The sequence below is a fragment of the Chanodichthys erythropterus genome, chromosome 9, assembly GCF_024489055.1.
Source record: "Chanodichthys erythropterus isolate Z2021 chromosome 9, ASM2448905v1, whole genome shotgun sequence".
NCBI lineage: Eukaryota > Metazoa > Chordata > Actinopteri > Cypriniformes > Xenocyprididae > Chanodichthys > Chanodichthys erythropterus.
This window is the reverse complement of record NC_090229.1, coordinates 10659631-10687219: the sequence shown is the minus strand read 5'-3', so window position 1 is coordinate 10687219 and position 27589 is coordinate 10659631. Positions and strand designations below refer to the sequence as shown.

Here is a 27589-nt window from a genome sequence, read left to right as displayed (position 1 = left end):
TATGTCATTTCCATGTACTGAACTCTTGTTATTCAACTATGCCAACGTAAATTCAATTTTTGAATCTAGGGCACCTTTAAAGGACTAAAAAGTGATACAGTCATGACAGTGTATTTTATACATGTTACACTGAATTCAAATTCAGTTTGACAGTTGTTCTATATGATTATCAATCATAAATAGGCATTTGGCAAAAATTTAAGAGAATTTTTTGGGGGTCACCAAGCAGGATACTTGCAGAGAATCCATCTTCCTGCCTCACTTTACTCTCTCTTTCATCCAGATATGAGAGAAAACTGTGAAATCCCCTAAAGGAAGTGTGCAGTTCCCCTTACAGCAAAACACTGTCTGTGAAATTATAAATTAACCATTCTATGTGCCAACCTGAACACACGAGTAACATGATATTTATGCAAATAAGTATGAAAATGACGTATGAAAAAGTAAGGAAAATTAAAATGCAAAACAAAAGTGTATGACAGCGGCTACTATCTAAAATGAATATTTTGTAAAGAACACCACAGAAACAAAATAAAGTTGATGTTTAGTCAGAACATCTGACTGTACATGAATCATTAATATTGGATCAGGCATTAGATTTAACACAGTTACTTATATGGTGTTGCATTACTGAAGGGGATCATTTTCATTGCATGATATATAAACACCGACCAGTTTGAAAACACCCAAATACAGAAACGCCCACTTTTGTTCCGCAGAAACCTCATACTCCTTTGATGTCATAGATCCCCACTTTGTAAATCCTGCTGGGTCTGGTGTCAATTAAAGCTTTTATTGGACTAACAAGGAAGTATTTGTGTTAGAAAAAACAAGTCTGATCGCGCTCTGACAATGACAGTGATGTCTCGCTCTCATTGAAGTATATGCGCGAGACATCACTGCCGTTGTCAGAGCGCGATCAGACCTTACTAACCGAGAGCTGAACGCGGTTGGACATAGTGGTGTATTAGAGGTAAAAAATCATATAAATACTGTTCGGTTTCTCACACAAACCGATCGTTTTGTGTCTTAGGACATCAAAGTGTCGTCACGAGCCACAGGGTTTAATTTGGATTTGTCTATGCAAGTTTTATTTATAGCAGAAGTTCCCATTCACTAGCATTATTTGACTGACAGACGGCAGCGGTTGGAGTTAAAAATCATCATTTGTGTTCTGAAGAAACAAAGTCACCTACATCTTGGATGCGCTGGGGGTAAAGAGATAAACATCAAATTTTCATTTTTGGGTGAACTATCCCTTTAATGTTATGAAGCTCTCAGATTTCATCAAAAATATCTTAATTTGGGTTCCAAAGATGAATGCAGGTCTTACTTGTTTGGAACAGCATTCATTTTTGGGAGAACTAACCCTTTAGTTAATAATTGAGTTTTATGGTATGACTCTAGCATGTATTGTGTGTTAAATTGATACATTAGCTATACATTTTTTATGTATTTATTTATTTTTATTTATTTATTTACTTTTTACAAATGATTACAAATTAAGCTGGCTACCTTGATAGCATTGTTCCTCGTGCTGTCTATGTAGGCAGCACACCAGTTTTGAGAGACTGCCTCTCTGGCTGTTTATTCTTTCAGTTTTTCCTCTAGAGACAGCTGAACTACTGAAGCTCGTGTGGATTTCCTCATTACGAGGAGAGTTTGAGCAGTGAATAAGGGGTGGGATGGTTGTTAAATCGCATTTTGACATGAACAAAACCCCAAGACTTACTTGTGTTGATGTAAGAAGAAGCTAAAAGGTCAGGTAAGATAAAATATGTTTTCTATCTGGTTCGTTTAGATCACTAAACAATTTAATCTGTGTTTTTTTCTTTTCTCAAATGTAGGTTTTAAGAATTGATTTAATTTTAAATGCGGTTAAATAATTTTGCTTTTCGCTCGTTGTCGTGAAAATGAACCTAACACCGACAAGATATGTGTATTCTGCTACTGTTACTGTTTTATAGCTTAATTTGATTATTCTTCATTGGTTTTATGGTATGATTCTCGCATGTATATGTCAAATTGAACGAAACAGTTTTGTAAATGAGAGAAACTACGCGTCAATCTAGCACTCTTTCCAGGGAAATCACTTACAAAATGCACACAGACATGTCCTTGCTCTTGATATACAAACATTAATGAAATTCTTTGAACTTTATGAGGGGAAAAAACGATATGAGGGCAGATTCGAACCACTGATAATTAGAGCACGTCTGGATAAATTAACATTTTATAAGTAGTTACTTTACAATACAGTATAGGGAAATCACAATACTTTTGTACTAATTTCTTCACTCGCAAGAGATAAACCCTTAAGCCAGTGGTTCTCAAACTTTTTTAGCGTGGAGTATCCCCTGAAGGGATTCCCATCCTTCTGCGTACTCCCCCTCTCTCCAATTCGACTGCAGTCACACCTTTTCCATTAAGGGACAATATTTGCCCCCTGGTGGATCCGAAATGGTCGATATTCATATTCATGCACATTTATTAATATTCATTTTTTAATCATTTATTGCTTATGATTTATCAGTTTTACTTTTGCTTTAATTTATTTATGTACTCATACTTTATATATTATCACTTATCATATTTTCAAGTATTTACTTGATATTGTACCCTTATGGTTATTTTATATTTAAGATTGCTATGTTCAGTTGTTCTTCAAGTGCTCCAGTGTGACAGGTCACGCTGACACGTTTGTGGTTAGACATTGGACGCCAGCAGAATCAACTTTGAATTTGAATCTGATCAAAATATGTCAAAATGCAAAATTCCCCAAAGGGGGTCAAAACAACTTTTTTCTCTATTTTTGACACTGGACCAGTAGATGACGTAATGGGTGAAATTAACCTTTTCTTTTTGAACAAAAACATCAATTTCAGTGGGATGTAAATTTCCCTATATGTTGATGGTATAAAGCTGACCAAGTCATTGATAATTCCGCTTTTTCCCTCCTTTGCTCTCTTCTACTTCTTGTCTCTTATCTGCAAATGTCTTAATTATTGCTCTTTTTGATCTTCATCTATTAGATACAATACTCTGGATTTTACAATACTCTAAATTTTATTATTAACTATTGACTAATACTTTATGATGGTTATTTTACCTTTTGGTTTTATTAAGTATTTTCACTATCGATTAAAGTTTGCGTGTGAGGCTAAATTTAATTGTAATGAATAAATAATTTTTATTATATCTACTTATATCTACTGCCTGGATCTCATTTTCTCAAGTTTTTGCATCACCCCCTTTCCCAGTGCATATTTTTACGTCTATGAATAACTTTGTAAAATAAATAATGTTTTAAATAAAAACAATTTAATAGAGGAATATGCAATGACGGTAAAACGAAGTGATACTTTTAAATATTAAACTAAAACTGCCAGTAGGTGGCAGCAAGTCACTGTTTTTATGAGTGAGTCATCGAGTAGTAAGGAAGCAAGTGGCTGTGAATGAATCATTGAATCATTGACTCTCACGATTCGTTCAAAGCCCCATTCGTGTGTTGAAGTTCTGCTCTGGTTTTCGTTAGAAATATTTTTTCGTTGCAAAATAGAGTAAATACTGACAGTACTGTGTTTAAAATGTACGTTTTGTTTTTTGGCCTGTTGTATAATAATGCACGTTTGCAGTCAATTGCATTCTTCCTCGTTACCAACATTAAATACAAAAACTCACACAAGGTATGTTTTTGTATCGAAGAAAGTTTGAGTCTTAAATTGATATAAATCCACTATCTGTGTCTATATTTGTTCTTCATGCAAGTGCTAAATTCCCCCTTTTACAAAGGTGCATTGTCGAGAACGGCAGTAATTTAGCGCGATTTAAGGCAGCAGATTCGGCACGCAATCTATCATATGCATGCTGCTTCTGTGGATGCAGTCATTTTAGACTGCAAAACATGATGTAATTTGATTAAATGTAATGGATTTACGGCATTTTGCCAGTTAGAAATACATGCTCGGTTTTAATATTATTTTAAGGTATGGTAAAGTAACTAGGCTACTCCGCATTTTGTTCACATACCCCCTTTTGTCACATACGTACTCCCAGGGGTACGCGTACCCCAGTTTGAGAAACACTGCCTTAAGCTATTATTTTGATCACCAGCTGATCTCCTGAGCAAATGTGCGCACTTCTATTTAAAACACGCAGCACAAACAGACTGTATTATCGCTGTCTTTTTTTTCTGTTTTATAAAGGCACAAAGCCATACCACGGTTTCGATTTTAGTTCGATGGCAAAATACAACGTTAGAGACCATTAATGTAGGCTATGTTTTAAATTTTCGGTTCATTATGAAATAATGTGTTTCTCGTCAGTTTCAAGTTCAACAACTGCGTCAGATTGGTTAAGAAAATTACTTTTGTTAATATTTTTACCTCTGTGATTATATGGTAGGCTATCTTTCTTTGATCGTCTGAAATATATGTTAGCAAAATGTTATGCTAGCATAGCGTGTTTTTAATAATACTGCATGTAAACGTCTTGAATGCTTTTATTTTATGTTGCTGTAGGCTATATGTTTGATTTGTAGTTTGGGTGTATTTTATTATTTTTATTTGGATTTTTGTGTGTTTTTCAAAACAAAAGAATTGAATTCATTTTGAGCTATGCATTCATCGTCCACAGCTGTTGGAATAGCCTTTAAATTAGTCTGGGCAAATGAGGACATAAATTAGGTTAAACTACTGCATGTCCGCCCATAGAAAAATAAATAAATAAATAAATATAAAAATTACCAACAGATTACTAACACACAACTATTGATACACAACGTTACCACAACGTCGCAGTTACTAACTGGCAACGTCACAAAGTTACGTTGTGGCGACGTATAGACCTTATGTAGCCCCGCCCCTTTTCAGCGCTGCGCTCGTTGTCTTTTGACTTCTGGCTTGTATTTCCACAGCGATCTTATGTATTTATGAATGAACTGCTCATTTTAAAATCTTCCCGTTCTACTGTCATTTGATAAGACACCCGCTTTAAACATTACAATGCTCATGATTATGGAACGCGAACGGGGCCAAATGTCTTTAAACGAAACGCGTGACTTTTGACCGTGTCAACACACACTATTTGTCCGCGTCAACACGACAACACAACACAGCAGCCAATGAAATTGTTGTATTTGAGACTATATGTGCATATGTGATGCGATGGTACGTATGGCCTGGTTGGTATATACGCAAAGGCGTAGATTTGGTTTCAACATTGAATCATAAGCTGAAGTCTTATAAAGTACATGAAGACTGGGTTTTTATAGGCCTTATAGACAGACAGCTTGAGAGTGACTCCTGAAGGACCAGCACCACATCCTCTTGTACCACTGTTTGAAGAATTTATCTTCCAGAATCTGGCAGTAAGGTGTGGGAGTTCACTTTTAGTCCATCTCTTATCCTGAAATGTCCATCTTGCAGAGATGGACTAAATGATCTTCCAAAACTTAAAGCATATAATGTGCTTGTAGTTTTGCAGACTTGGTCTTAAAATTCTGTACATGAGTGAATGGTTTCAGTGAGTGAGCCTCAAGTCACACTTTTAGTGTCCAAGCAATTTGTAAAAACTGTAAAACAAACTGTGACAGAGGTCGCCTATATAGAATGAACCAAGAAAATCTTAAAATTGCATGGGACCGAGAAGCATAAATGGCAGCAAAAAAGACTGCCATTAAAAAACCCAAAAGACAATTATTTTAATGCAAAAAAAAAAAAAAAAATTCACATCAGTTTCAGTTTGTTTGTTAGTAATCTGTACTTAATCTGTGTTTCAGAAAGCCATTTTATTTCTAAAAACACGATTAAGCAGATTCCTGTCTTAATTTAAACCCTGTCTGGGAAACTGCCACCAAAGGTTTCACAAAGTTATTCTTGTCTCTATAACTTATGGATTCCTAAAGACATGTTTATGGGTACTCAACTCAACTTTATTTATAAAGCACTTTCAACACCACAAGTGGAACCAAAGTGCTGTACAGAAAGAATAAAAAAAAAAAAAAAATAAGTGTATGAAGGCTAATACAAATAAAATGAATATCAAAACACATTTTAAATATAATGAAGTAATTTTATTATAGAACTCATCAGCCTGCAGCAGCCAATATGATGTTCCTGGAAACAAAAGAGACAGAACAGTATAAACAAACTATACAACCAACTAAACACCAAATTACAAAAACATTAGGCTATGTGAAAGTGAATAAAGTTCACTTTGTTCACGGTGTATGTGTATTCAGTTATAAATATGTGCTGTGTAAATTAGCCTTCATACACTTAGAAATTATATATAGCTTAACTTTAAAAAAAAACAAACAAACAAAAACCCATATAGATAAATTATAATTGTATAATATTGAGAATTTAGCCTACTTAATATACATTGTAACATAAGGCTACTTTACGCTAGCACAGTAGTCAGTTAAGCAATTAATTAATGTTTGATATTAATATGTATGTAATTTACATCTAAAAAGGTAAGTCTGCTTTAAAAAAAAAATATATATAATATTTATTATTTATTATATATATAAAATATAATATATTACACTTCAACATGTACAGAATGTGCATGTTAAGAAACACGTTCAAATTTGTCGTCTTAACATGGTAAAACTGTGCGTCTTTACATGTACTAAAGTAACGCGACGACAACTGACGCCTTAACATGACCAGAATGTGCACGTCTACACACACAACACAAAAAAATTGCCGCATTAATGCAAACAAATAGTGCGTGTTGACACGGTCAGAAGTCACGCGTTTCGTTTAAAGACATTTGGCCCCGTTCGCGTTCCATACATGATAACTTTTGTTAACTCTACAACACGTAAATCCACTTCACCAGCTAATTATTCTTCAACAGCGATGCCATAGAAATATACAGGGTGTTACGTTCCCCTCCTAGTCTAGGAGTTAGAAAGGAAGGTAACAAGAAAATAAATTAGAAAAGGTAACGCACGGATGAGAAAAAAAAAAAAAAAAAAAAAATGAGGAGGACACACTTCAGCCTCACTCTCAGAGGGAAAAAAAACACAACACCACTTTAAAGGAAAGTCAAAATGTTTATTTCCTTATACCAAAAAGCTTACCAAGAGGAGAACATGAGGGAAAAAATCTTCAGGAGAGAGTATACCTAAAATAACAAACAAAACTGGAGCTAACTAAGGTTTAAGGAATCTACTTACCCTGCTCAAAAACAAAGATGAAAAACAACAACAAACTTCCCTGAGCTCCCTCTTTAAAACAATAAACAGGAGAAAACAATTACACAAAAAGGCACTCTCTCCCTATGATTCCCAGGTAACCCAATAATAATTAAAGAGTTAAATGATACAATACCTTCTAGTTACCCACACATGGATTGACCCGAAAGCAGGCTAAAGAATGATGCTAGCACACAGAAAAAGTATAGGCCCACACCTAACTCAAAACTGTTAACGCTCAGTCACACACAGTACACTCAGGCAAACAATTCAGTTTCCACTCTGAGGCTGGGGAGAAGTGTTCCTCAGCGCAGGATCTTCAGAATGCACCATTTATACAGCTCTGCTCAGACTCAGGCATGCTCACAACGAGTTGCAGCTGGTGGCAATTAACCGGAGTAAGAGAGTGAAGGAGAGAAACCGGGCACAACACAGCACAGGACACACACAGGGATATGACAGTGACACACCAAAACACTCTGGGACGTAACACCCCCACCACTAAGATTACAGACCATGGTTCAATAAGGTTTCTGTATCACCACCCCAACATGCACAGCACCTAGGTTGTCATCTCAACAGATCTGGACAGAGCATCAGCCACAATGTTGTCTTTGCCTTTGATGTGCTGGATCTGGAGATTGAAATCCTGAAGCTTGAGAGCCCAGCGCAGCAAACGCTGGTTAGAGGAAGACATGTTGGACAGAAAAGTTAAAGGATTATGGTCTGTATATACAATCACAGGTAGAGCACTACTCCCAAGGTACACCTCAAAATGTTGTACAGCCCACAATAAAGCCAATGCTTCCTTTTCAATTGTGCTATATGCTAACTGGCCCTTTGAGAACTTGCGGGAGAAATACGACACAGGGTGTTCAACGCCTTGAGCATCCTCTTGAATAAGGACAGCTCCCGCACCGAAGTGGCTTGCATCTACCTGTAGCTTGAACGACAATTTGAAGTTAGGTGCAGCTAACACAGGGGCATTGCACAGCAGGTCTTTAGCAGCTTCAAATGCTCGATCAGTCACGGCTCCAACTAAACACTCTCGTTGTGCTAAGGAGGTCTGTGAGGGGAGCAACTACAGCAGAGAAGTTTCTGCAAAAACCTCTATAGTAGCCTGACATTCCCAGAAACCGGCAAAGCTCACGCTTGTTGTTAGGTTTAGGAAACTGAATAGCTTCCACAGGTTTCACCCAGCTATGGCCTACCTTTTTCCCTAGGTAGGTTACTGTAGCCTTACCCATCTCACACTTAGACAGGTTTAGGGTTAGCGATGCAAGTTTTAACCTTTCAAAGACTTTCTCCAGGTTTTTAATATGGTCTTCCCATGACTCAGTATAGACTATGATATCGTCAAGGTAAGCATCACAATTAGGTACATCACCCAACAAAATATGCATCAGCCTCTGAAAAGTGGCTGGTGCATTTCTCATTCCGAAGGCGAGGACAGAGTATTCCAGGAAGTAATCTGGCATAATGAATGCCGAAACTTCGGCAGCACGGGAAGTGAGGGGCACCTGCCAGTAACTCTTTAATAAGTCAAGTTTTGTAACAAACTTGGCTGATCCCACCTGATCTATGCAATCCTCCATACGGGGCAGTGGAAAAGAGTCAGGCTTCGTTACTGCGTTCACTTTACGAAAGTCAGTACAAAACCGGTATGTGCCATCTGCTTTTGGAACTAACAGACACGGTGAGCTCCATGGGCTCTGACTATGCTGAGCCAGGCCGTGCTGTAACATGTATTCGACTTCGGTTTTCATTATGTGACGCTTACTTGGGTTAACTCTGTAGGAGTGCTGCTTGATTGGTTTAGCGGAGCCTACATTGATGTCATGCTCAAGAACAGTGGTTCTCCCTGGCACATCAGAAAATAGGGGTGAGTACCGATGCATTAGCTGGATAATCTGATCAGACTCAACAGGTTCTAGATGTGAGAGAAAAGCAAGACAGTAAGTACGCAACATCATCTTGAGAGTCTGGTGGAACCTTTCCACAGCACCCTGCGATTGTGCGTGGTATGCACTCGACAGTTCATGTCTAATTATGAACTGAGTTAGAGTCTGTGTGAACAGTTTTGAAGTAAAATTTGTACCCTGGTCAGTTTGTATGACCTTTGGCAATCCAAAAACAGTACAAAACTTGATCAGTACACGGACAATGATGTGGGCTTTTATAGAGCGCAGAGGAATTGCTTCGGGGAAACGTGTAGAAGTACACATTATGGACAGAATGTATTCGTGACCAGGTTCTGATTTAGGCAAAGGGCCCACGCAGTCCAACAACAGGCGCTCAAAGGGTTCGTGCATAACAGGGATAGGCCGCAACGGAGCAATAGGAAGTTTTTGGTTCGGTTTTCCCGCTATTTGACAAGCAGCACACAAGCGGCAGAACTTAGATACAGCTGACTTCAGCCCTGGCCAGAAAAAGTAGCGGGACACTCGTTTGAACGTCTTGGTAACTCCCAAGTGTCCTGAGAGTACATGTTCATGAGCGATTTTCAGTACAGGCTCCCTATACTGTTGAGGCAGAACAAGAACAATTTGCTGAATTTCATTAAGGGAAGAACGAGCAAGGGGTCTCCACCTCCGCATTAAAACTTCCCCTTCCCAAAAATACCTTACTTTATCATGAGGCTTTCTTTTGAAATTCGCAACAGTCCCAATAAGGGTTGCTAAAGAGTCTGTTCTCTGAGCAATTGCCAATTGTTCCCTGCCCACTTCTAAAATAGGCTTTAGTTCAGGTACAAAAGCCACTTAGCAGGTTCCTGTAACTTCAGCCTTCTCTGGAGTTACATCATGATTATTTGAGTCAACTAAGAAACTCTCAGAGAGATCAAGTACATCTCCCAGCCTTCTACTTTGGGCCCGCGTGACTGCGCATGAAGGAAAGACCGCAGGAAAATTTTCCGCAAGCGACATTTTCATTTTGAGCCGGTTCACTAATTACCAGTGGTCTAGGAAAAACATCTCCACCCGCAAGATCATTCCCTAGGATAACATCTACCCCATCAACTGGTAGATGTGAGCAAACTCCAAGTGTAGCAGGGCCTGTGACCAAATCTGACGTGAGATACAAGTCATGTAATGGCAAGCTAAGACAGCCCATGCCAATCCCTCGCACTAGGATATTGGAGCCAGAGTATACGCTTGAAGCTGGTAACGATTTTTCACAGATAAGCGACTGGACTGATCCAGTGTCTCTTAAAATCTTCACCGGCTTACCCACTGCGTCAGGTGAATGAGACACTGCACCATCCAGTAAAAATGGCTGATACGCACTCATAACAGTCTCTGTACCACAATTAGTATTACTGCCAGTGTGCACCAACGCTGCACTTTTAGGGTGTGAAGCAGCAGTTTTCTGTTTCCAAGCCCGACACTCAGAAATTATATGATTTGGGTCCAGGCAGAAAAAGCAAGCCCGCTTGACATTCCTTTTACGGGGCGAATTTAGTTGTGTGCTAGGTTTAGTGTGGGACAAGACAGATCTCACATCCTGGTCCATATTAATGCTAGTCGAAAACATTGCATTACGTCGTGGTGTAACGAATACGTTTCGGTGCGTTAGCGTAAATTCATCCGCTAAAACAGCCGCCCGCGTCAACTATAGAAGTCACTTTCTGTTCGTTTAAGTGAATTACCACATTCTCAGGTACACTACTCTTGAACTCCAAGCAAAATCAGCTCCTGAAGTTGTTCAAAAGCAGGGATTCGATTAGAAAGACACCACTTTTCAAACAGCGTGCGCTTTTCTCAGGCGAACTCAACGCAAGTCTGTTTGGCAGTTTTGGCATGCGAGCGGAACTTTTGTACGCCTCCGGTACTAATTCATATGCTCCAAGTACCGCAGCCTTCACAATGTCATAATCAAGTGATTGTTCTAGTGGTAAAGCAGAAGAAACTTCCTGGGCTTTCCCAGAAAGGCTGCACTGCAATAACAATGCACACACATCTTTAGGCCAATGCAACTTCAAGGCTATGTGCTCGAATGTAACAATAAGCATCCACTTCGCTTTCCCTAAATGGCGGAACAAGTTTCAGATACCTGCGAACATCAAAATTTGCATTGGCTTCGGCCTCATGCGAATCTTGAGGTGTTGCAGAATGGGTATACGACGGAGAGCTAGCAGAAATACTTCGTGAACGAGGCAAAAGGTACAGGTTTACTTTTCGGTTCGAGCACCTTATGTTCCAACTGACGTAATCGAATATCACGATCAGTTTCTGCCTCTATAACACGCAGTTTAACGAGCATTGTCTGATGTTCTTGTTTCTTAATCATGTAATCAAGCTCTTTCATCTTAAACGCTAGCAATTCTAAAATCATTATCCACGTCGGCACAAATTATGTTCGACTTCGCCAGTCGGAGATCACTAAAATTAACATTAAAGAGGTGTGTGAACTCGCAAATTCAATGTCAGCAAAAGTAATTTGTTCTGGCCCTCTTCCTGTTCGGAGTGATGAGATAGTTAGCAGGTTATCATCACTCAATGGCTGGCTGTCTAAGTGGTGTGCGCAGAATAATATAGGTTTCATAGACAATTGGAAAAGCTTTTGGGGCAGACCTGATCTGTTGAAAAGGGATGGTATTCATCCCTCCCGGGATGGTGCTGCTCTTCTATCTAGAAATTTGGCAAATAGTCTTAGAGCTGAAACTTGACAAACCAGGGCCCAGATCAGGACGCAGACAAACTGGCTAAACCGACCGTCTGCTAGCCGCCTCACGTCACAGAACTCAAATAATTCACAGCACATAGAAACTCTTTCACCTAGATATTATCACATAGAGACTGTGTCTGTACCTCGAACTAGTAAATACAAAAAACTTCCGAAACCTTTTAAGGGTAAAAATTTAATTGATGTTCAAAAAATGAAAATCACAGATAAATCAGATAAACAAATGATAAAACTTGGGTTACTGAATATTAGATCTATTTCTTCAAAAGCACTTATTGTAAATGAAATGATCACAGACAATAAACTAGACTTGCTGTGTTTGACAGAAACCTGGCTAAAACCAGACGATTACATTTCTTTAAATGAATCTAGTCCTCAAGGTTATGATTATCGACACAATCCTCGACAGAAAGGCAAAGGGGGAGCGGTTGCTGTAATTTATAGTAATATATTCAGAATCACTCAAAAGAATTTCAAATATAATTCCTTTGAAGTGATGGTGCTTTATGTAACATTATGTAAGTTGACATTTGTGCTGGTTACTGTATACAGGCCACCAGGGCACCATACTGACTTTGATAGGAAATCAGCAAATTCTTTGATAGAGTTAGTACTGGCTGCGGATAAAGTCCTTGTTGGTGATTTTAATATCCATGTAGATAATAATAAAGACGCATTTGGATTGGCATTTGTAGACATTTTAATCTCTATTGGAGTTAGACAACACGTGTCAGGACCCACTCATTGTCGTAATCATACCCTAGATCTAATACTGTCGCATGGAATTGATATTGATGCTGTTGAAATTCTACAGCAGAGCGATGATATATCAGATCATTATCTAGTCTCGTGTATAATACAATTAGCCAAGCCTGCAAATCCACCACCCAGCCATAAATATTGTAGAACCATCACGTCTACCACTAAAGATTGCTTTATAAATAATCTCCCCGAGCAGTTTCATCGCCTTAGTATACCAGACAACTTAGAAGAACTCGATGCTGCAACAGAAACTATTGGCTCTCTCTTTTCCAGCACATTAGATGCAGTCGCTCCTTTACGTCTAAAGATTAAGGAAACTAATCCAACGCCGTGGTACGATGAGCACACTCGGGCTCTAAAACGAGCTGTTAGAAAAGCTGAACGTAGTTGGAAGAAAACAAAACTAGAAGTTTTTCGCCTTTCGTGGAAAGAAAAAATGATTGAGTACAGAACGGCTATAAGAAATGCTAGATCTACTTATTTTTCAAATCTCTTAATAGAAAACAAACATAATCCTAGGCATTTATTTGACACAGTGGCTAAATTAACTAGAAACAGAGATTCAACTGCTGACGTTTCCATAGAGCACAGCAGTAATGACTTTATGAACTTCTTTACTTGCAAGATTGATAATATTAGAGAAAATTAAAAACATGCAACGGTCTACAGTTTCGCTTCAGACAGTGCACTGTAGTGTCCCTGAGGTAAAACTAGAATCATTTGCCAGTATAGGAGAAGAATTATCTAAAGTTATCAAATCATCAAAAACAACAACATGTATGTTAGACCCAATGCCGACTAAACTACTGAAAGAAATGCTTCCAGAGGTCGTAGGTCCACTTCTTGATATAATTAATCTCAGAATTCAGGCCAGTTGATAATACCCAGAATATCAAAATCAACTGAAGGCAGCAGATCCTTTTCCTATTTAGCACCTAAACTCTGGAACAATCTTCCTAGCATTGTTCGGGAAGCAAACACTCTGTCAGTTTAAATCTAGACTAAAAACACATCTCTTTGCTCTTGCATACACATAACACATTATAAATACATTAACATTTTTCAAATCCGTTAAAGGATTGTTACGCTGCAATAATTAGGTCGGCCGGAACCAAGAACATTTCTTATAACACTAGATATACCTGTACATCAGAATAAGAATGGCATCTCTGCTAATATCTGTCTCTCTGCTTATCCTGAGGTTTGCCGGGTGCTGGATTCAGGCCGTATCCAGATCAGATGGAGAACCTGTGTCTGGACCTGACTACAACGTAGCCCAGGAGACAATGGGCCTACAGACCCAGTTCTGGCTGCATCTATAATTCAGATTTTTAATCCCCGTATCCGCTTACATATATTTATATATAATCTATTTTTAATCTCTATAATAAAAATGTGTAATTCAGATTTTGATCTCCATATATATATATCTATCTATATCTATCTATATCTATCTATATCTATCTATATCTATCTATATCTATCTATATCTATCTATATCTATCTATATCTATATCTATATCTATATCTATATCTATATCTATATCTTCCAAGGGTTTTTTTCCCCTCCTAGGACTTTTTTCCCCAGTGCTAGCACGCTGGGTTTTTCTCCTAGGGGTTTTTTTTCCACCCCTGGGAGTCAGCCGACATTGGCTTAATGTAGCACCATCTTGTATATGTTACATATTACCACACTTGGTTGTACAGCTTATTTTTAACCACTTCCCTTCTTCTGTGCTTCTAATATGTAAAGCTGCTTTGAACAATTACCAATTGTAAAAGCACTATATAAATAAATTTGACTTGACTATGGGTCACCAGAAGGCTCTACCACAGGGACACTAGGAGGGCCATCATCTGACACCGCTCCCTCTGCTACGTCAGGCGAAACCTCCTCCCTGGCAGAGGATTCTGGCAAAATCCCCATCTCTTCAAGTTTTTCACAAAGCACTTGCTTGATAACAGGTTTTACTGCGTCTGCAGGAACAGTAATATTGAAAAAGTTAGCAATCAACAATAAATCCTTTTTCCTACAATGCTCAAAGACTTCTGTGGTAGGAGAGAGAGTGAATGCAACCAAATCAAACTCCATCTTAATACCACAGTTTCCTCCACCACACAAAAAAAAAAAAAAAAAAAAAAAAATGCCAAAGAGTTTAAAAAAAGTAGGTTTACCGGCGAATATGAGTGTCTCGTTATTAGTAACAGGAACGGACGAGCCCCCAATTGTTACGTTCCCCTCCTAGTCTAGGAGTTAGAAGGGAAGGTAACAAGAAAATAACTTATTAGAAAAGGTAACGCAAGGATGAAAAAAAAAAGAAAACGAGGAGGACACACTTCAGCCTCAGTCGCAGAGGGAAAACACAACACCACTTTAAAGGAAAGTCAAAATGTTTATTTCCTTATACCAAAAAGCTTACCAAGAGGAGAACATGAGGGAATAAATCTTCAGGAGAGAGTATACCTAAAATAACAAACAAAACTGGAGCTAACTAAGGTTTAAGGAATCTACTTACCCTGCTCAAAAACAAAGATGAAAACAACAACACAAACTTCCCTGATCTCCCTCTTTAAACAATAAACAGGAGAAAACAATTACACAAAAAGGCACTCTCTCCCTATGATTCCCAGGTAACCCAATAATAATTAAAGAGTTAAATGATACAATACCTTCTAGTTACCCAGACATGGATTGACCCGAAAGCAGGCTAAAGAATGATGCTAGCACACAGAAAAAGTATAGGCCCACACCCAACTCAAAACTGTTAACCCTCAGTCACACACAGTACACTCAGGCAAACAATTCAGTTTCCACTCTGAGGCTGGGGAGAAGTGTTCCTCAGCGCAGGATCTTCAGAATGCACCATTTATACAGCTCTGCTCAGACTCAGGCATGCTCACAACGAGTTGCAGCTGGTGGCAATTAACCGGAGTAAGAGAGTGAAGGAGAGAAACAGGGCACAACACAGCACAGAACACACACAGGGATATGACAGTGACACACCAAAACACTCTGGGACGTAACACAGGGCTACTGCGAAAACGGAAGTTCAGAGACTATTGTAAAGATGGCGGCGCGCATGTTTCTCTGGAAAATCGTAACTAGTTACGTCGCCATGACTAAACTTTGGTCACTAGATTACGTTGCAATTACACAACAGTTACGTAATTTTGTTAGCTGGGATGGCGGCATAGGGTAATTAATGGGAAACAGTGAATGAATGTTTAGCTGACAAATCTGCTAAAGTTGTCATATCAGTTGTTATATCATAACAAACACCCTTCAACCGGACTGAACGAGAGTGTCAAAGCCTGCCGCTGCTCTGAGTGAGTGACAGGAGGCGTGTATGGCAAGCCGTTTTAACATTTAACAGATAGACCGGATATGTGTTGCGGATATCTGTATTTCAGTTTTGCCTCATCAAAAAGAACATTTAGGATCTCCGCAACTACATTCTTCCTATCCATAATTGTCATATCAGATATCCACAAAGACATTCTTCCTAGGACAAATGACATCACTTTTGCCATTCATTTGTATGGGGTTTATCATTACAGATATCTACAATTCAGTTGCAGATATCCACTATGTGAATTACAGATATCTGTAACTGAATTGTAGATATCTGTAATTTGATTCTGACTAGTCACAACTCCATTTCGAGATATCTTTAATTCAACTCAATTCAAGATATCTACATATTCCTTTTCAGATATCTCAAATTAAGTTTTGACTAGGCAAAATTATGTTGTAGATATCTGTAACCGGAATTATGACTAGTCAAAATGGCGTTGTAGATATCTCAAACTGGAGTTAGGGATAGTCATAATTTAATTGTAGATATCTATTATCAAGTTATGGGTATCTTGAAATGAATTTTGATTAGAGATATCTGAAATTTGAGATATCTATAACTTTCATTCCGCCTAGTCAAAATGTAATTGCAGATATCTCGAATTAGAGTTTTGACTAGGCGAAATGATGTTGCAGATATCTTTATGCAAATCAGGCCGGCACTTTTAGGCAGGAGCAGAGCGTGTTGTTGTTCTAATCACTCAAATTGCACCTGTTAACTCGTAATTGGCACTGATTGGCACCATGCCGTCACTAGTCATAATGACGTTTGTTTGAGATATCTTTAACCTTCATTCTGCCTAGGCAAAACTGAATTACGGATATCTGCAATTGTCATTTAAGATGTGTGACAAGTTGAATGTTGTTTTCAATGACCTCATTGCAGATATCTGTAATTCAGTTTTGCCTAGTCAACACTGCATTACAAATATCTCTATCTGTCGTTTCGACTAGTCACAATTACGTTACAGATATCTTGAATGACAATTCCGACTATCCAAAATGTAATTACGACTAGTCAGAAAGACGTTGGTGATATCTACAACGTTAATTTCGGCTTTCCATAGATAGTCGAACTTAACTTTTAAATGTTAAAACGTCTTTCCATAAGCGTGTCTGTGTTTAACTGCAGTGTGTGTGAACTCGGAGAGAAGAGAGAGAAAGCGCTGCCAGTATCGGTGTATACTGCAGAAAAGCGACACTGAACTGTTTAACATATTTTAAGAGAGATTAGAAAAATGATATTTTGACTGCACTGTTAAGAAACCTCAAACCTGAAAGATCCGTGGCTTTTGAAAAAACTCTTATCACCGTAGTCCACCCCTAGCGCCGCCCCTGGGCCTACCTCAAAATTAAAGTGGCGTTATTTAGTCCAATGGTTCTCAAACTGGGGTAGGCCTACATGAGATGACAAGAGGGGGTACGCAAACAAAATGCTGAATTTTGCTGTTCATTTAATTCTACCCCAACTTAAAATAACAATAAAACCGAGCACTAACAGGCAAAATGTATTGCTACATTACTGCCATTCTTGAGAATGTACATTATAAAAGTGGGGATTTAGCACTTACTAGCATGAAGAACAAATAGCCTGTAAACACTGTGCATAGAGATCGACTCTCTTCGCTACAAAAACCCTGCGAGTTCTTGTTTTTAACGTTGATAATATACAAACAAGAATGCCCGCCCCCCCAATTCAATTCTAAACAGAGTATTGTCAGTGTTGTTTTCTCGATTTTGCAACGAAATAATAGTTCCAATAAAATTCGGCACAACAACTGCAACACGCAGTGGTGATTTGGGAATGAATCTGTGCTCTGAACGAATCGTATGAGTAAATGATTCAATGACTCATTCACAAATACAGCCACTTGCTTCATTACTGAATGAATGAATGACTCGATGACTCACTCACTAAGACAGTGACTTAGCGCCACCTACTGGTGGTTTTACTTTAATATTTAAAAGTATCACTTCGTTTTTACCATCATTGCATATTTCTCTATTGAACCTTTTTATTAGGGCTGCACGATTTATCAAAAGCAAAAAGCAAAAGCTGAGATTATTTTATTTTATACGCAGCTTGTCAGAGCTGTACCATTCTATGATCAGTAGTAAATGCTTCTTCATCTGAAAGCCAGAGGGCGCTCTTGTGCAGAAACTCAAATATGCCCTGCTGCCGAAGTAGAACACGCGTCAGGAAATCCCATACTATCGCTGTAGCTGAATAAACAGAAGATTGAAACGTTTTGATTGATTAAACATGACTGAAACGTTTTGATAATAAACACACTACTGCCTTATTCTGTGTAAGAAGCCACATCATCTCACAGAAGGATGCTCAACTGTCGTTATGAAGTGAGTTTGGAGTAAAAACATGTTATTAAATGTGTCTTTTGTTGGACAAGATGTTAATAAATGCTTCTCATGTCTGGAAAGATGTTTTGACGCGTGTTGTTTTTTCAAATGCACATTATAAGCAATTCAAACTCTCAGTGCTTTCAGATGGATTAGCATTTGCAGCCATAGTTCGTTGATAAGCCGCGCATAAAAAAAAATCGCTGCTTTGCGATTTCATAATCGTACTAAGCCAAATTGTTTAAGTGCGATTTGAATGTTTTTTTCTAATCGTCCGATTAATCGTGCAGCCCTACTTTTTATAACATAATAATGTATTTTAAAACGGTATTAAGGTAAAAAAAAAAACACTGGAAAATTAATAATAAGGGGTCAACTATTGTCGCTTAATGGAAAAGGTGTGAATGCAATCACAGTTATGACTGTATATGAAGTTATGAATTGTAACTAGTTACAGTTATATATATTGTATTGTGTTGTTTAAAAATGAATATAAACTTGTTTTCTTTGCATTAAACACAGTCGGAGTTGTATTAATAAATATCCTGACACATTTAAGCTTTATAATGGCAGTGAGCGGGACCAACGAGTGTGAAGCACAAGAGAATGCATCCATGCATCATAAACATATTCCACATGGCTCCGGGGGGTTAATAAAGGCCTTTTGAAGCGAAGTGATGCATTTGTGTAAGAAAAATATCCACATTTAACAACTTGTATAGTAAAATATCTAGCTTCTGCCAGACCGCCTTCCATATTGCAAAGAATGTGTAACGCCTCTCGCAGTTTAAAAAAAAGACTACATCCTATGCTTTTCGTATTAACTGTTTATCTAAGTAAGTGGTTGGGAACTTTTTTTTGTTATGCTATGATTGAGAGCCAAAGACCCACTTTTAGTACTAAATAGCACCATTTTTTTTTTAGAGTACAGCCTTGCATTGACCCTTTGCTAAGCCACGCCCGAAAACCGTGGTTTAGCAACCGTTACTAGGCGCGGGAGGTCTGTCAAGCTTTCGAGCGAGGGAACATGCCGAAGCGTTGCGCTTATGGATTGTGTTAACCTGATACCCGGTATCCTAAAAGTTTGAATTTTTTTCCCTTCCCGAAACCTAAAACCCAAGGGGAGAAATGCCGGTCTTTTGAAAATTTGTGCTACCCTGTCAGATTTTGCTACCTCCCATTGAAACAGTGGGTAACGTTAGCAAAATCGGACAAAATCTGAAAAATGCTAACGTTACCTATCAGATTGTGCTTCCAGAGTGATGGTCTATGGCTTTATTAACATATACACCTACCCAACATTAAACCTACCCTTACAATAATGCAAATACAGTCATTGTGTGTTATTTATCATGACAACAATGATGTAATATTGATGCATATGCAGTAAGCCCAGGTAGGACAATCTGACGGCTAGGTTAGCTAGCTAGCTAACTCAGCACATCATTGCTTGGAAAGAATGACGGTTCTTTGTTCATAATTCATATATTTGGACGTGAAATAAAATGATTAAAGGCAAGACGGAGTTACGTTAGCCTGGCCTGCTAAAAATATAAGCGGGAGAATGTTCTCATTGCAAAGTGGTCAGGCTAACATCTTGTGTTTATTCCACAATACTTATGGTTATTAGGTTATTTTCACAAATTTCACTTAACCTGCTGTGGAAGAACAAAGCTTTTCCTTTGTGTGTTTCCCATTTGAAATGTCAGCATATGAGGCGGCTGCTGCTTGCGCTGGGAGCTTAAGCTTCAATTTTGATAAAATTATTTTCTAGTCGTGGATATATCCCTCGAATGCATACTGCAGTCCCTTTTGTCTTGCTTTCTCAGATATTTCACCTGTTCGCCAAAAATGACTAATTATCTCCTTGAAAATGTCTGACACCGGTGCATACTGTAAATGACTTGCCAGGCTCGAAAGCTTGACAGGCGTAGCAACAGTAACTAAGGAGGGCGGGGCTTAGCGAAGGGTCCATTGTGACTGGGTCTGAAAAATCCTGGTTGAGTGAACTTTGGTGCTCACACTGTGAATTGTGTCTCTGTTCTTCAACAGGTATGAAGATGAGAAATAAAAAAGAGACAATAGCATTAATCATCACAGGTGTTGTGTGCCTCTTCATTTTCATCAACAAATATGACACTGAAGACAACGTGACACTGAATAGCAAAGACACATATGAGATGCTCCGTCATCAAACCGATTTGCTCAGATCCGAAACTCCCCAGCCTTTGTTTTCACAATGTCAACAGAATACGTCTGCTTATAATGTGATTGGATTTTCTACTCTGCCAGGTCATATCCAAGATTTCCTGCTTTACAGACACTGTAGGAATTTTCCCATGCTGCTTGACCAGCCTGATAAGTGTGGCGGACCCCTGAACTCTGCAGACGTCTTTCTTCTGCTGGTCATCAAGAGTTCTCCAGAAAACTACGATCGACGAGAAGTCCTGCGGAAAACATGGGCTGAGGAAAGACTGTACAAAGGTGTGTGGATCCGTAGGGTCTTCATAATCGGAACAACAAAAACTGGCTATGAGAAGCGCAGGTTGAATAAGCTGTTGAGGCTGGAGAACAATGAGAACAAGGACATTTTGCAGTGGGACTTCAATGATTCGTTCTTTAACCTCACATTGAAGCAGATCCTTTTCTTAGAGTGGATGGAAAGATGGTGCCCAAATGCTAGATTTCTCCTAAACGGGGACGATGACATCTTTGCCAATACGATTAACATGGTTGAGTATCTTAAAGGTCAAGAGGACAATGATGGAAGCAAACATCTCTTTACCGGGCACCTCATCCAGAACGAAGCGCCTATTAGACACTCCTCAAGTAAATACTATATCCCGGTGCAGGTTCAGGAGTCTGAGAGCTATCCTCCATACTGTGGTGGAGGAGGCTTTCTTCTCTCCGGCTTCACGGCCAGAACAATCTACAAAATGTCTCACTCTATAACGGTGTTGCCCATTGATGATGTTTACATGGGAATGTGTTTGGAAAAGGCTGGCCTCAAACCTACATCCCACTTTGGTGTAAGAACTACTGGTCTGAATGTCCCAGGTGGGGACGTCGACAAATTTCACCCTTGCTATTACAGAGAAATCATTTTAGTCCACAGATTTCTGCCGCACATGATTTTTGTGATGTGGAACGAAATACAAAACCCACATTTGCAATGTGGAAAGACAAAGTCTGCATCTTAGAGAAGCCTATAAACAAAAGCACAGGGTGTGTGATTAATTTTAAAGGGAAACATAATAGCTGGCTGGAGTCGATGTGATCAAGTTTATTTTTAATTGAATGTTTTTATATGAATTAACATTTTTTTCTACACCGGGTTTTACCAATTTCACTTCTCAGATAAAAGATGTGGTATATTGCACTTTATCTGAAATGAAAAGGGTGGCTGATTCCTTTCTCAGCAGTAGTAGTTGTAGTCTTCGTGGTTTTTATGCATAAATTAAAATTTAAATCTAATTTTATCAGGATAGTTAATTAAGTGTATGAAGGGCCATTCACTTGCACACACAGTCTATGCATTAAATGACTGCTGCAAATGAAGGTTTTAACACCTCTGAATGTTTTAAGAAGTACAGTGATGTACTGTAACAAAGTGCAAATAGGCCTACTTGTTGGTTAATTATAAGTTTTGGGATGGTTCTGCTTTTTTTGAATATTTAAGTGTACATTATATTGTGTTTTATTTGTTACTTTTTACTTGGCAGTAAAGCTCTTTCTGATTCGTTTTGAGGAGAATCTTAATGTTAATCTGATACATTTCTCCAGGCGCTTTTGTTGCATTTGCGACTGCAAGAAACCAGGAAATAACAGCAGGAAATATGAGCTGAATGCTTTTATTTGCATATTTTTCTTGACTTACTTGAGCCAAAATTACTTGTGTCAGACTCCATAAAGGTATCTTTATTTTTATCTGTGAAGACTGGATACATTACACAGCACTGAAGAACCATCAAAGATGGTAAAATATGGGGATTTTTGTTTTTTTGATGTGTTGCAGATTCCCAATATGTCAAACCTCTTTTTCCCTCATTACCCCAATTTAAGTGTTTCTTTGTGCTGTCTATGATTTAGCCTAATTTTTATTATACTTTTGTAAAGCACTTTGTGATTTTATATCTGTGAAAGGTGCTATATAAATAAAAGTTTACTTACTTACTGTTATTTTTTTATTTTTAGCAATAATTTATTTTTTACTAACTTAACTACTAACTTTCTTACCTTACATCCATTCTGATAGTTAGCAAGTAAATCTAATTAAAACAAATTATGTTCTTTATAGCATTTTTGTCATTTTTTTTCATACTTGGCACACAATCTTCTATTTTGTCTTTCTTGGGTGGAATACTGAAAAAATTGACATCATAATTATCAGTTATCTATTACAATCAGTATTTAATCATCGATTTAACCACCACAAGGTACTAAAGACATCGTTAAAATAGTCCAAGTGACTACAGTGGTTCAACCTTAATGTTATGAAGCGATGACGACGAGAATATGTTTTGTACGCAAAAACAAAACAAAAATAATGACTTTATTCAACAATATCTTCTCTTCTGTGTCATTCTCCTATGCTGTTGAAGTTCAGCGCTTCCAGGTTATACGTCAGAACGCCGTACTCAGTATTTTAAAGTATTTTATTTTAGGTTAAATTGCTGAGGAGTTAGATTCCCTTGGATTTCATCAAAAATACCTTAATTTGTGTTCAAAGATGAACGAAGGTCTTACGGGTATGGAATGACATGAGCCTGAGTAATTAATGATTTTGGAGTGAACTAACCCTTTTAACACTTGAGCACGAATGGTCTTTTAGAAAATCAAGTCAAGCATTTAACTACTTAAACACATCAAGAATTTCACTCCCCAGTTTAAGTTACATGGGGGGTGGGGGGTTTGGGGGGAGCAACTCTTTGTTCCCAGTGAACAATTTAGCTCATAATAGGCATCATTTGCAGGAAGCAGGCTTATTGTTCCATTACAGGAATAGTTCATCAGATTAAATGCACAAATCTTTATTTCACTCCTCCATATTGAATTCAGTTCTATAAAGCTCTTCTCTCTAAATTGTTTAGCAGGGCATGACATTAGTTTTGGCTGAAGGAAAAGGTTTATTCGAACTCGGTCATGTCAAAAGGTGAACTATGTGCAAGGATCCCTTACAAAAAAGAAAAGTATGCTATATTCAAGTATGCTATTAGTATATTTCTTTTAAAATATTTAAACTTTTAAACTAACCTCTTTTTTTTTTTTTTTTTTAAGTATTCTTTCAGTCTACTTTTTATGTACTTCTCAGAAATATACTTAAAAATACACGCGATGAACAACACTGAGATTACAAAAAAATGAATGGCTGTTTGAAGCATTTTAAAAACTTCACTAGCGCAGTTACTTTGTTTGCATGGTTTCCGTGGTAACCGCTGCACGCTGCTGTGCCATCAGCGCCCTCTGCTGTCAGAGAGTGAACGCGCACTTTCATTCAGCTCGTCTCCTTCACTGGTTCCGCCATGTGCTTCTCGTGCACGTTGGGATTGTTTACATCTGAGCGTGTGTCCTTTTGACGCAGAATACAGCGGTGTTGTGCATTTTATATGATTGATGGGTAAAGTATTCTTAATTGCCTTATAAAAAATTAATAATTGGTAATAAATTATTATTTACGGTATTCTGAAGTGCCGACGATTACAATATCGTGCATATTCATTATCGCGATTTATCGCATTACCGAATATCGGCACAAGTCTACTTACAAGTATAAATATTCTAAGATTTCTTTATGGCAAGCTGTTTTAACATTTAATCCTTAAACCGTACTAGTATCTATATTTTCATGCTACTAATTCTTATTTTTTTGATGTGTCTATTCCATTAAGTACTACTTATTCATTAGCTACTAGTGCTTATTCTTTAGATACTTTTAAAAAGATACTAGTACTTATTCATTATACTAGTACTTATTTTGGTAGTGACTAGTAACTATCTAATGATACTAGTAACACATTTCAATTTTTTGCCATTGACTTCTATGGGGATCTGTCATTCAGATATCAACTATTCAGTTCTGACTAGTATGTATTCCAATTGTGACTAGTACATATATATTAGATACTAGTAGTTATTTATTAGGTACTAGTACTTATTTTTTAGATACTAGTACCTATTACTAGATACTAGAACACATTTATTATATACTAGTATTTATTCCAAATGTTACTAGTAAGATTTTTTTTTTATTATACTAGTAAGAGTTTTAATTGAGCTATAAAGTGGCCATTCTGACTAGTCATAATATAAGACTATAAGAGTAAAAAAGCAGTTGTGACTGATAAGATAAGAAATGTTACTACAATTAAAAAAGATATTAGTGTCTAATAAATAAGTACTAGTACCTAATAAATAACTACTATTATCTATTAAATAAGTACTAGTATCTATTTAATAGGTTCGATTATCTAAAAAATAAGAAATAGAATCTAATGACTAAGTACTAGTATCTAATAATACATACTAGTATCTAAAACATAAATGCTGGAACCTAAAGGCCCCAGTATAACGTACTTCAAACGAAATCAAAGAACGAACTGATGTGACGTCATTTCAAACAAAATCAGGCCAAAACGAAGTTCGTTTTGTGTTCTTTTTGGAAGTTCGAAACGGCTTGCCAAAGGGCCAAATGAGTCTTTAACTCATTTCGTGAGTTCGTCGAGGTAAGATCTCCACGGGTGAAAACATGAACACACTGGATAGCCGCTTTATAGTACAAAATGAAGTTGTGCTTGTAAAAAAAAATGAGGCACTGACACTGTTTTTCATGTTTGATACTGTAAAGCTGCTTGATTTTAAGCAATCTATTAAATAAAGTGCTATATGAAGACGTGACGTGACTGGAGTGCTACTTTGCAGAGCTCGTGCTAACATTCCCATGCTGTTATGATTAGACACTTTTCTTATGCTCTCTATACTAAATGCTTGCTGTTTTCTCTTTTTTGTTGTGTTTATTTTGTTACTGAGAAGAAAGTGCATGGCACATATTTACATATTCATCTAACTGTCGCTCTCAGCAGTGTGGGGGCGGCATCAGATGTATCTATTTAATAGGTAGTAGTATCTAATGAATAAGTACTAGTATCTAATAAATAAGTACTAGTACCAATTTAATAGGCACTAGGGTCTAATGAATAAGTAATAGTGTCTATTTAATAAGAAGTATCTAAAAAATAAGTACTAGTATCTAATAAATAAGTACTAGTATCTTTTAAAAAGGTACTAGTACCTAAAGAATAAGCACTAGTAGCTAATGAATAAGTACTAGTACTTAATGGAATAGATACTAGTATCTAAAAAATAAGTACTAGTAGCATGAAAATAGAGACTAGTCGGTTTAAATGATTAAATGTTAAAACGGCTTGCCATATATACTTGGCTTGTATTGTTTACTCTTTTGATTGAGTAGCCTACTAAATAGTCTACTTTTCCCCCACATTTTTACATGCTGTCTCATAAACTTACATTGTTTAAAAATATTGATTTATAAAGAAAACAGATATATTCATTATATATATATATATATATATATATGCTTTATGGTTAGTTGCATTTAAGCACAATTTTTTGTAATTACAATAGTAACATGTACAGTGGTGGTCAGAATTATTGGCACCATTGGTAAATATGATCAAAAATGACTGTAAAAATAAATCTGAATTGTTTATCCTTTTGATCTTTAATTCATAAAATTAGCAAAAATCTAACATTTCATTGAAGGAAAAGAATTGAAAGTGGGGGGAAAATCAGATTATGAAATAAATGCTTTCTCCAAAACACTTTGGCTCTAACTTATGGCACTTATTGGCACCCCTAGAATATTTTATGAGTAAAATATCTCTGAAGTATATTCCCATTCATATTTACATTTTTTTTAGCACACCAGGGTGATCATGAACATGAAATTGTCCAGCCATGACTTCCTTTTCCACAGGAGTATAAACATGAGGAAACACAAAGGCCAAATTCACGTAATCATTCATCACAATGAGTAAAACCAAAGAATATAGTTCTGATGTGCAGCAAAAGATTGTTGAGCTTCACAAAATAGAAAGTGGCTGTAAAAAAAATAGCTAAAGCACTGAAAATCCCCATTTCCACCATCAGGGCAATAATTAAGAAGTTCCAATCAACTAAAGATGTTACAAATCTAGAAGAGGACGAGTGTCTAAATGGTAGTAATGCATGGTGAGGAGGAGAGTTTGAGTGGCCAAAAACTCTCCAAGGATCACAGCTGGAGAATTTCAGAGATTAATTGAGTCTTGAGTCTCAGAAAGCCTAAAAAAAATTATCAAACAGCACCTATATCCCCGCAAGTTGTTCAGGAGGTTTTCAAGAAAAATCCTCTGCTCTTATCCAGAAACAATCTCCAGTATATTCAGTTGTCAGTCAAGACTAGAACTTCAAACGGGACCGGCTTCTATGGTCAGATAAAACTAAAAAATGACCTTTTTGGCACCAAACCCAGATGGGTTTGGTGCACACATGGATAAAAAAGTACCCCATGCCCACGGTTAAATATACTGCTGGATCTTTAATGTTGTGAGCCTATTTTTCTGCTGGAGGTCCTGGACATCTTGTTCAGATACATGGTATCAAGGATTCTATCAAATACCAACAGATAAAAATTCAAAACCTGACCGCTTCTGCTAGAAATCCAACAATGGGCCATGGTTGGATCTTCCATTAGGACAATGATCCAAAACCAACACAAAAATGTGTCACTGAGCCCAAAATGAAGCTTCTGCCATGGCCGTCGCAGTCCTCCAACCTGAACCCTAAAGAAAATGAGTGGAGTGAACTGAAGAGAAGAAGCACCAGCATGGAGCTGGAATCTGGAGAGATTCTGCATGAAGGAATGGTCTCTGTTCTCTTGTCAGGTGTTCTCCAAACTCATCAGGCATTATAGAAGAAGAGTGAGAGCTGTGTTCTTGGCAAATGGAGGTTACAAAAATTATTGAATAAAAGGGTGCCAATAATTGTGGCCAACATGTTTTTTATTTCATAATGTGACTTTCCCCCCACTTTCAATTCTTTTTTTTCAATGAAAGGTTAGACTTTTGCTAATTTTATGAATTAAAGATCAAAAGGATAAACAATGCAAATTTATTTTTTGATTTATATGATCTTTGCCGATTTATATGATCTTTGATCATATTTACCAA

At 37.4% G+C, this 27589-nt stretch overlaps 1 protein-coding gene across 3 annotated transcripts; it reads left to right on the top strand.

Annotated features, from left to right (window-relative positions):
• The first annotated feature begins 1686 nt into the window (after positions 1 to 1686).
• Positions 1687 to 22986, top strand: LOC137026271 (N-acetyllactosaminide beta-1,3-N-acetylglucosaminyltransferase 3-like). 3 transcript variants are annotated; one of them, XM_067393551.1, is made up of 2 exons: positions 1687 to 1760; positions 20418 to 22986. In XM_067393551.1, the coding sequence occupies exon 2, from the start codon at positions 20420 to 20422 to the stop codon at positions 21563 to 21565; it is 1146 nt and encodes a 381-aa protein (XP_067249652.1). In that variant the 5' UTR covers positions 1687 to 1760; positions 20418 to 20419; the 3' UTR covers positions 21566 to 22986. The 3 variants fall into 3 exon arrangements, with proteins under 3 accessions (XP_067249652.1, XP_067249654.1, XP_067249651.1); XM_067393553.1 differs by having other exon boundaries at positions 1750 to 1765; XM_067393550.1 differs by lacking the exon at positions 1687 to 1760 and adding an exon at positions 16863 to 19052.
• Positions 22987 to 27589: the final 4603 nt, after the last annotated feature.